Source organism: Artemia sp. Qi Xiang Cuo, chromosome 1, assembly GCF_049724085.1.
Source record: "Artemia sp. Qi Xiang Cuo chromosome 1, ASM4972408v1, whole genome shotgun sequence".
In the NCBI taxonomy this organism is placed as follows: Eukaryota; Metazoa; Arthropoda; class Branchiopoda; order Anostraca; family Artemiidae; genus Artemia; species Artemia sp. Qi Xiang Cuo.
In genome coordinates, this window is record NC_142794.1 from 68281267 (window position 1) to 68292795 (window position 11529).

Here is an 11529-nt window from a genome sequence, read left to right on the forward strand (position 1 = left end):
TTTCCTGGCTATTATACAATTCTACAAAACTCAGAATAAAAGTCTTGCGATATCTTTCACGTTTAGCAGGGACGGGAGTCAACTTGGGGACATTTGGGGACTTTATACGGGACGGTCTGTTGCGAGTGGGAAGGTAGGGTTCGGGGATGATGGAACGTAATCGGAGAACAGACAGGATCTTGGTACCGAAACGCCCCTTCATCATTTATGATTCTAATGGGAAGAGGGATATATAGCGTTCAGTAAACTTTTAACGGTTTGAAGGAAAGTGAAATTGGACTTTTAGGCATCTTTTAGGGACAGTTTTTTTGTTAGAGGTAAAGCAAAACAAATACGTATAACTTAATGTTTGCAGAAAAAAAAAAAAAAAAATGTGTCAGATACTCGCTACGCAGAAATCGCCCTTTGCAAAAAAGTTGTAAAGTTTTCTAATCGAATCAATTGTTTAAACTTTTTTTTAAACAATAATAATAAAAAAAAACACGAAGGACTTTAAACAATAGTCTATTAACAAATGATCACACGATCTATTGGATAACATTTTAAGCACGAATGGTATGGATTCATGTGTGTTGATTGTTTCTGAGGTTCAATGAGCATATATTTATTGAGCTTTGCATACATATACAGTAAATCAAGTAGGATCAACATCACAAAGCTTACATCAAAGAAATAGCATTTTACTTACATGAATTTCTGTATTTTGCGAAACAGGAAGCAAGAGCAGAGGAAACAGGATAAAAATACTTCTTTGCAATATGAATAGAGGAAAGCGGGAGGGTCTAATATAACTGGGAGAACATTATATCTTTGCAACATTAAAAGTGCCAAAATGTTTACATATTATATTTTAAAGCGGAACTTCACTGACACATACAGGTATGTTACATCTTGTTACCGCAGGAATGCTGTCATGATCGATAATCTATATAGTTTGAGGGTCAAACGCGGCGCACCAGGTTCTAATACAACAGAGAAAAAGGAAAGCAGCAAGATTCAAAATGGGCAAAGTGAGAGAACAACGCTTCCTTATAATAAACTTCCAAAGGAATGTTTAAAACCTGAGGGATTCCCTTGTAACAACACCGGTTTACCCCACCCCCTTCAACTCAAAACCCATTCAATTCAGCACTCATTTAACTTAACTCCATTGAACTCATCTCTCATTTAACTAGACTTCAATGTAATTCAACCCCTGGGATAGGTTAGGCTTCGGTTGAGTTGTGGGGGGGGGATAAATTTTCTGTTGTTAACCACATCTAAAGGAAGCATGCTAACAAAATAAAAATTAATTCAATTCCTTATTTTAAGCTGTTTCAAAATATCTTGGTTACTTTTCTGGTGATGCAGCCCCCCCCTCCTCGACAGTCCCAGAGAGCCCTGATAATACATTTCTCCGTGGTTTTGAATCTTGTGATACGTTATTTCTTTAATATGGTTTATTTTACTAGAATGTTTCCTTTAAATGTGGTCAACCACAACAAATTTACCCAAATGGGGCAGGGTTGAATAGTGGTCGAGTTACATACACACCCAACTGAGGAATTCCTTCTGGACCGATGTAAATAGTTACAGTTAGAGGTATTGCAACTATTGAAAGCTTAACTATGAAGTCAAAATCTCGAGGCCACTTTTTTATTTTCTATGAACAAGCTAATCAACTTACAAAATACAACAATATCATATTTCTTCCAAAAAATTTATATTTCTCCCACGATCTGATAATTTTGAAAAAGAGACAACCGTTTAGACAAGGCCATGCACGAGGAGGGTGGTTGGAATCACTCCTGAAATATGGGAAACATCTCTTTTGGTTATGTAAGCTTATGTTTATCTATGCCTAGAAACGTATCAGGCAGCAACAGTAGACAACCAATTAAGCTGTCTTGTCCCAGGGCAAAGCCCATTCAGGGTAGTTTTAAGACTTGCTGCCTCTTTCTCCAGGGACCAACCTAATGTGTTGTACTGTCTCACCTTCCTTGGAAGACCGGAGGGGATACAACATCATACATTATGTGGAAAGGATCCTTCATTCATGCGGATCATATGGCTCAGCATCTTCATCTCCTCCTGATCTCGTTGGTTACCAGTCGTTGTCCAGTATCTGGGCAGTCGTCACTCTGCCGGTCCATTGGATCACAAGGATTCTACGTAGGCAGTTGTTTTCAATGTTAAGTAATCGTTTCTCTGCATTCTTTGAAGACTCCATGACTCACATAAATGCATAAGTACAGAATAAGTAAGACGTTGTGTAAGGGCTAAAAATAACTTGATAGTTGAATTTTATCACCCTGACCTTGGAACCACTGCTTCAAGAAGAGTGCTTGTGCTATAGCCAATATGTTACACAGCACAAATTTTAGAGGAGAGCAGGAAAAGTGAGAAAGTCGTATTGGAAGTTTAATATGGTTTATTTAATTGTAAATTAAGCATTACTTTCTTAGTTTTATTTTATTGAAAATTGAGACTGTACATAGGGGTTAGTTGTTAATACAGACAAAGTTTTTTAGGCATCTAAGATAAAAAAAAAACTTCTATGATATTGAAAGTTCAACTTCTTAACTTTTCCTGGGAGTTGAAAAAGAGGATAGGGAATTGTAGTGCAAGATTCCCCATCTAAACGAGCTACAACAAGAAAACTTCTTATCATAGAAACTGTTTTTAATGTTACTTGAGTTTAATTGTCACTAATGCCTAATATTCAAGGTCAATGAAAGCAAACGATGGCGGGTTCTGGATGCGACTATTAGTCAGGCAAAACAAAATCAATTACTCCAATTTTTTCCAATGGAATTTTACCCTGATATAATATTCTTTAAGCATTATTAATTTTTAAAGAATTATCATTTTTTTCCTTAAGCACTAATAATTTGTATTCTCCTTTTCATAAGGTTCAATCCCATAAGCTTATGTACATAATAGAACAACAAATGATTGAAATAGCTTGTATCCTTCTTCTGGATAAATTCCTTGTGAAAGTTCAGACATGAACTGCTTGAGTCGCTTTTTCGCCAAAAGTGCTTTAGGTTCCCTCCGACATTTTAATATTCAAAACAGAATACACAAGTAAAATTATACATTGATCCTATTGAGTGGGGCAGTAGGAGAGAAAGAAAAGATAGGGGATAGTTCGACCCCCCCCCCGCCTAAAATATTAATGGACAAATAATTGGGTCGAGCACCAACGAATCCAACTTTAAGATGGAGTAATTTGAGAGACACTAGCGACATGAGATTGGTTAAACCCCTCCCCTACCACTTCAAAGCCAAAAGAACTACCTTCACGCCTACAAACCATTATTTTGTTTATCTTAGAATTTAAAATTTCTTTTTGAGAAATTCACTCTAAGCATTAATATACTCTGATTTGCGTACATTAGTAACTGTTAATAGTCTATAATGCACTCAAATAAAGGGCAAGTATTAGATACGAATTTCTATTAGTTTTCAGTTTCCTTCACTACGTCAAAAGAGCAAAAGACTAATCATGCATTAGTCCACGGGGAGGCTATCGGTTTTGAAGATTATTCACGGCACTTTAAAGATCAGAATTCCTTTGTTTAAGTACGAACTAAGCACATGAATGTAACAATACTACGTAAAATTCGACCTAACTGAGTTAAAAATCGCAGCAAAATTCGACCTAACTGAGTTACGATAATCCGGTAAAGCGACAAAAAGTACATAACAAAATAAAGTGCAAATGACAATAAAATGACAAAGCAACTTAAGTGAAATTTATCAATGGTGGTTTCGTGTTGATACTTGGCTGTTTTGTTCTATTTTGAATTATCTGCAGTTCCCCAATCCACATATTTGTTCCATCACCCAATGGTACAGATTGTAGAGAGTTTACAGTAACATAATAATCATTGCAGTCGTTCTTTACCGTTCGTTTTAAGTTTGATATATGATTGAATTTAGATCAGATAAACAAGAATAAAACATGTTCATTTTTGAGTAGCCATACTATTCTCTTCTTCTAGGTATTCAAAAACTTTCCGAGATTGAATGCATTAAATTCTGCTTATGTGCAAAAAAGAAAGGACTGGAGTCTGATTTTTCCACTCATGTCGTGGAGTGTTATACTTCGAAAGACTGTAATCGGTTTAAGTTAAAAGCATACCTTAATTCTTTTGGAAGGAGCATTTGGAGAGATGCCGAGGATGAGAGCCGCTTCTCGTCTCGTCATTTTTTGCTCAAATCCTCCTTTGTAATATTTACTTCCCGCAGCAAAATTCTGAAACAAAAACTGTATGTTGCATTTCCAAAAAAACTCAATAAACTGTTCTAGGCGAAAGTTCAGAGGCAGTGCTCTTTGTAGCTTACCTATGACCCACGCACATTTTCGACAGAGGGCGTTTGTGCCCCTCAAAGTTTTGTGTTTTTTTCCCTGCATTTTACCTTAATTGAGGGGAGGGAGGAGACAGAACGGTAGAAAAGAATGGGACTACTCAACAGCAAGGTAGAATGCTGTAATTTCAAATTTTGACTTAGCATTATATTTCTTATGATACGAAATCTTTAAATAAAATGAGAATAATTGGTTCATAAAAGGAGAAGTCCAGTCCATAAGAAGTGAGAGCCTAAAGATGAGCAGATGCCATTCCACACCATATCTTGATGACAGCATAGATATTTGTCAAATTGGAAGTTACTCAAAATATCAAACCAGATAAAAATCTCCTATGATTTTGAATTAATCAAAAACACTTTTTGTAGAAAATAAATTTTTCAAAAAAAGTAAAGAACTCCATTAAACCAAAAATGAACAAAAATAGAATCAAATAATCTACCAAGCATACAACTACCACAAATCAGTATCAATAAATAAATGAAACCCAAAACAAGCAGAAATTAAAGTAAGTCAAACTCAAAGAAATTAAGTCAAACTCAAACGAGCAGAAATTAATCTGAGTAGGGTTCTAAACCCTATGCTTTTTAAAAGCCAGAATATAATTTGTACTTTACTGAAAAAAAGATTCAAATGAATTTACTGAAAAAAATGTGCATTGTCAGTTTAATATACGTATGCTGATATTTATTCCTTAATTTCTGAATTACTTTTCGATTTCTTAAAGTTATAAAAATGAAGACATTTAAAAGAAATTTTTCCAGTAAAGTACAAATTATATTCTGGCTTTTATAAAGCATAGGGTTTAAAAACCTACTAAAGGGTGACAAACCCTTTATTAACCAAACTATAAAAACACTAATTAGAACCAGATTGAAGCTTTTCAAAAATGGTAAACCAGATGAAGCCAATAAATGAGAAAATCAATTAAAAGAGAAATTCGTAAATTGGCACGATCGTGCTACACAAATAAGGTCGAAGAATTGTTCACTAATAAACCAAAAAATTAGTATTCTGAGGTTAAAAAGCTGTGTGGCAGGAGGCTTGAACAGCTTAACAGTAGTAACCTATCTAGTACTTTCAACCCTACATTCAACCCTACAAGAATATGGTCAAAATTGTAATAGATTGAAAACCTACATGAAAATATACTTAGGAATTGTGCAAGAAAAACCCATGGTTGTGTCATCAAACTTAAGCGTGAATATTTTAAAAGTTGGCACACTATAATGCATGTTATGAAACTAAAGTCAAGGTTTTTTTTAAACTTGGCACGGTATAATGTGGTCAAACGTGTTTTGAGAGTATGGTCGTAATAATATAATTTAAGCAGATAGGTTTTTTCTGTTATTGTTGTCAATTGCACAATGAATGTACGTCTTGAGTTCACTTACACATCCTTAAAAACTGATATGTTCTAAAGTAGTCAAACATGTTTTGGGGGCATGCACGAAATTATGTAACTCAACCAGAGTGGTTTTTCGAGGTAACATCCGTTTTTATTCGTCCTTAAAATACCGTATAAAATGTTCATGCACTACAATTTAATTCCCATTATGTTTGAACATATCGAACATAGTACACTGAATTTTATTAGCTATGGAACAATGGATATTTCTATTTTCAATGTGAGTATAGTTTACTGAATTTATTTCCAGATAAATGGTATTTTACCAGTAAATTCAAATTTCAGGGGGACTTAGCCCCCCTCCCCTCCAACAATACAAAACCTTAAAATATGATGTGTATAGTCGTTAGAAAACGCTAAGTAAGCTTTTTTCTATTATGTAAAACAAAAACCCCCTCCCCCATTGTTTAGTTAGGAGCATAATTCTGTACGTTTACATATCTCGTTCAAAATGTGGCTTTTCCCATTGTCTATCTAAAATGCGTTTCCTTTACCTGCTTAAATGGAAAGCTTTGGTGTTAGAAAGGAAGTGACAGTTTTGGGAATCAAATTTCACACGCTCTTGCTATCATAAATTAATGGCATATGCTTAATGAATTAGCAACAAGGATGTTCCTTGACAAAGAGATAAAATTGTATTCTAGCCTAATTAAAGGAAATATATTCTATTTTTCAATTGTATTCCATGATTAAGAAGGTTTTACAATGTGAAAAAAAACAAACTATTTCATCGCATGGAAAGTAAGGGAGGAAGGAGGAGGGAATTCTTTATGCAGACTAATTTTTTGAAATCCCCCTTCCCCCCAAACTCAAAATTTTCCAAATTTTACTTTAAAAGCTTTTCTTTTTAAATATTTCTAAAGTGCTAAGACATAGACTCCTACAAATATCAGAATTGACTTTATAGGGCAAATTATATTATGGGGAGATGTTTTTGAAATCCTCCTTCCCCCCAAACTAAAAATTTTATTTTAGAAGCCTTTTTAATTATTTCTAAAGTGCTAATAGATATAGAGTGCTAGAAATATCAGAATCTACTTTATAGGGCAAATTATTTTGTGGAAAGATGTTTTTGAAATCCCCCTCCCCCCCAAACTGAAACTTTTCAAAAATTTTACTTCGAAAGCTTTCCTTTTTAAATATTTCTAAAGTGCTAATAGTTATAGCACTACAAACATCAGAATAAACTTTAGAGGACAATTTATCTGTAAAAGGGGGGTTATTTTCCTTACTAAATTTTTCTTCCTTTTAAAGGAGGAGGAATATTCCTACAATCCCTCTCCCCCGAAAAGAGACCAAGATGGGGTGATACCACATCGATGCAAGCTGCAAGACCATCCATCATCAGATATGCTAGCTCTATTACAAGTTCTCTGGATCAGCCGGGGCCCTCTCATCCCAGCTCTGCACAGACCACTATGCAACCTTGTAGAAAATTCAAGAGGGAATGGATGTTTTCTCATAATGCATCGGTCTTGTCTGCTCAAGATCGGGAGGAGGTCCCCCTTCATGCTTTGCCAGGGACTTCAGATGTACAAGTGCAGTCTGAATTTGTAAGTGTATATATTTTACCTCTAACTTATACGTGATTATTTCACGGGTTGAAACAAGGGTGAGATATGGCAAAATACACGGGAAATCGTATAATTTGCGTTATATATTTTTATACTAGGGGGGGGGGGGCGGGGTAAACTATAGTGCAGTTTCAGTCAAAATGTGTTGACTAAAATTATTCTACACATTATGAACTAGGTCTAAGAATTGTTTTTCTTAACATATTTCCTTCTCAAACGCCTTAATTCTACACTTATAAAAAAATTAAGGAGGGGAGGGGGGCAAATTTTTCTTTTTTTCCATGAAAATACTAAATAAAACTTTAGTTTTGAAATCAAGGGATGGGGGAAATCCAGGAGGCAAATCCCCCCCCCTCGCGTGATTGGAACCTCTGGAACTAGTTTCAATAGCAACAAAATCGTAGTACTATTCAATACTCTAGATTTTAGGTTCTTTGACCTCTGTAGGCCTGAATTCCTTCAGCACTGCCCTATGGGATAGCCTAGACCAAGCATCGAATAATTGCCTAATCTAGCTTAAAACGCAAAATTAACATACCATAGTCTAATTCAGATATTGAAAACAGGCGAACTTATTTCTCACTATAATGAATTTCAAGCACTAGACGTGCCAGCAAGAGAAAAATTCCCCTTGGTTACGCTGAGCTTGTATAAGAAGTAGATGCCCTATTTCCTTGATGATACGACTTCAAAGGCGATATATTTGCATAAATATTAATGAGGAAGTGCAAAAGACCATTATTTTCGAGTTTTTATATAAAAAATGAGCTGGGATTAATTAAAAAAAAATATCTGGTCGAAGTAAAGAGCGAATTTGAAGCTTAAAACGAGCACAGTTTAAAAGTTGCCTAATGAATTATAGTTTTTTCTGCAAATTAATGAGGGGGGAAGGCCCCCCTCCTCCCCCCCAAACGACGCTACTGAAGACGGTGAGCCTTACAGCCATAGAATATCTATATTCTATCATCTCATCAAATATCTGACATTAAAGAGTATGCTATTGCCTTTATAGAAATTAACGCATTTCAGTGTTAAATCATTTTACGTTAGAACTTTACACAAGGAAACTCTATACTTACGTGTTAGAGCGACCACACTCAAGTTCTTCATCTGATTAAAAACCGGTTTCTGTGTCTGCATTCGGAGATAATTAACTTAGTGTTAGTGAGATTAGGGGGGGGCTGGTGTGGAAAAATAGTACACGTTAAATATTCGGGAAATATACGAGTAGAAATGAACATGATTTTTCAACTTTATGAAATAATGCTTATTTCACATAGAAAATAAAACCTTTTTTTATAGATTAATGATATAGCACCACCACCATTGAGTGAAGAGACATCAGCATTTACTGGACCAATTCTATCACCACGAATGGAGTTCAGTGACGAGCCTACATTAGTTCTAGAGAATATAGAGTGGCATAGAGGTTTTCTTAATGATGTTTTTGGGGATATGGCTAGCCTAAACGACTTAGCTTGTGATATTGACATGCTTGAGGATCTGGACTGGGTAGATAGATTTATGCATGAGCATTTAGGGGATGTTACTAGTGTTTTTGAACCGGGTCCTCATAAAGAAATTCCAACACAAGACAATACAAGCTGGCTCGATCAGATGTCCCCAATAACCTTGGAATATGTGCTATCAGGCTTAGGGGACCTCATGCCACCTCCAACAAATGTAATTGAACAGACTGGGGATGGTTTCATTGACAATTCTATGTCACTCCCCACCATTCCCCCTAATGATATAGCTAGTACTAGTAGTAGTAGTACAACAACAACAACACCAGTATCCCCTCTTCCAGATTTTTTCTTTCAAACTGTGCCTTACACCACACAATGGTCTACAGTACTAATTTCGGTGACCCATTAAACTCTCTCGTGTCGGGGGATATAATACCAGATCCCTCGGAAATTAAACATTAATGTAATAACAAGATTCGAGCCATTCTTTAACAACATATGGGGGTGTGGGGGGGGGGGTTAGAGTAAAAGCATCGATAGCACTAAAAATATTTTTTAAATTAGAATGAGAGCGAGCTGTAATCAAAATACTTGCGCGCAGAGATGTTGGAAATTGGCCCAAATTTATCTAATTACAAGGTGCCTTTTATTAATTGGGTTAATAGTGTTCAAACTACATGGTAAAATTATACCGAGGGGAGTTGTGGAACTGTGGTTTTTTTTATTGAAAGTTTAAATGTTAACATTTGTAGGTTTAAAAAGGATTTTTTTGTAAGAGGGGGGCATGGGGGAGGGAGGGCAATTGAATTAAAATATCATTCAGATTTAGAGGGGTGTAGGGGGATACAACTAATCTGTTTCGATACGAGGCTGCAGTGTTTCAAGTATGCATTTTTAATTGCAGCATACAGACCACTTCGAAAAGATGCATCTAGCAAAAGTTGGATGAAATGGCAGTTAATGGTAGGGAGGGTTCAAAGGTCCCCATAGTAGATTTTAATTGTTTAAATGGTCAATTTCCCGTGACACTAAGAGGAATATATTTTTTTGAGCGTACTAATGCACATTTAAAGATTGGTGTCACGGTGTTATAGTATGAAACAGAATTTGAGGAGGGCCAGCGTTCCGATAAGAAGGGTGTATTATTTTCAGTGCGAGCTCCTTTAATTGAATCAGTAGAACATTGTGTGTGGCTTCTATACACCCCACCCACAGACTCCGATTCAATTGGTCATTTCAATCCAATTACGGATATTAGTAGGGTTCTATGTGAGGGTAAAAAGCGAGGTGGTGTGTGTTATTACTGTCCAACATGTCTCCAGATTTTGGACTGATTTAAAGTTAAAGCATCACACGAAACACTGTAAACGTCATACTCATGGATACCAGGCTGTGGAGACGGTAAGCGGGGATAGAGTGATCTTACGTTTTAAAAATTTCCAAAACACGCTCCTGCAGAGCAATAAGATCGCTTGGGACTGCAAATAGAAACTGACCGACGTTTATAATCTGTCAAAGCCAAAATATGTGAAAATACCCATGATTATATGGGTCTCTTATACCCATATGCAACGATATGTCAAAAAGGAGAAACAAGGACAGATCATCTGTGATATGTTGAGCAATGGTGAAGCGGTCCTGTGATTATTAGTGACTACTATAACTAAAACAGCAAAAAGTGCAATTTCACGCCTTCGTTATACAAACTATCTTATGTTCCTATTACCAGATGACATAGTGGCCATTAAAAATCGTAAAATGTGTTGGGTTTGCAAAGGGGAATTTGATGATGGTGTTGGGAATGGTGGGAGTAGGAAGGTGATCGACCATGATCATTTGTGGCAGGAAATTACATCGGGAGGGAGTAACTTTAGGGGGGTAGCACATCAGTCATGCAATTTAAACGTTAGACAACAATATTTCGTACCTGTTTTTATACAAAATGCTAATTGCGAATTAAAGCTTATTCTTCAGGTGTTTGCCCGCATCGCCAAGGGAGGAGTTGTATATGACGCACGGATTGATGGTTCTTTTTCATAAAAAATCGTACCCAAATCATCGGAGAAGCTACTGCTGCTAGAATTCATGTGGAAAAGAGTTGACAAGGGTAACACGTGCCTGAATAAAATCCGTTTTTTAGACTCTTTCAACTTATTCCCCAAATCTTTAAGTCAATTGATTCAGGTACAGAAAAGTGACAATTTTGATCTTCCCCCTCCTCAAACAGTGCTTCCCCGATGATGAAATGTGTGATTTACTAACGTGTAAGTGTATATATCTATATGATTATTACAACTCTGGCTCGAGGCTAGATGAGGTGTCACTACCGCCCATTGAAGTTTTTACAATTCTCTTACTGAGAGTGAGTGCACCACTAGTGACTAAGAATTTGCTAAGAGGGTTTGGGCAAAGGGGGGATGTAAAAATGAGTGGGATTATTGTAAACTATACTTGGCCAGTGACGTACTCACTCTTCTGGACATTGTTTGAAAAATACGGATAAAATCTATGGGGAATTTGGGTTGGATTTAGGTTATTATTTTTCCACTCCACATCTGGTGATGAACGTGATACTTAAAATCAGCAAAGAAGAAATAAGTCTGATCACCCATTTGGATCAGAATCTGTTTGTACAGAGATCAATGAGGGGTGGGTATGTTTTTCACGGGGACCGTATCATGAAAACTGATCCGACCGGACAGCACACCTATGAAAAGTCGGATG

General features: G+C 36.2%; 1 protein-coding gene across 1 annotated transcript in view; it reads right to left on the minus strand.

Annotated features, from left to right (window-relative positions):
• The window catches only part of LOC148956641 (mitochondrial import inner membrane translocase subunit TIM14), a 68827-nt gene that overhangs the window by 1158 nt on the left and 56140 nt on the right, over nucleotides 1–11529 (minus strand). Inside the window, exon 3 of the mRNA XM_089091555.1 lies at nucleotides 4127–4240. Within this exon, the coding sequence (XP_088947681.1) occupies nucleotides 4127–4240 (114 nt within the window). The remainder of the gene's footprint in view (nucleotides 1–4126; nucleotides 4241–11529) is intronic.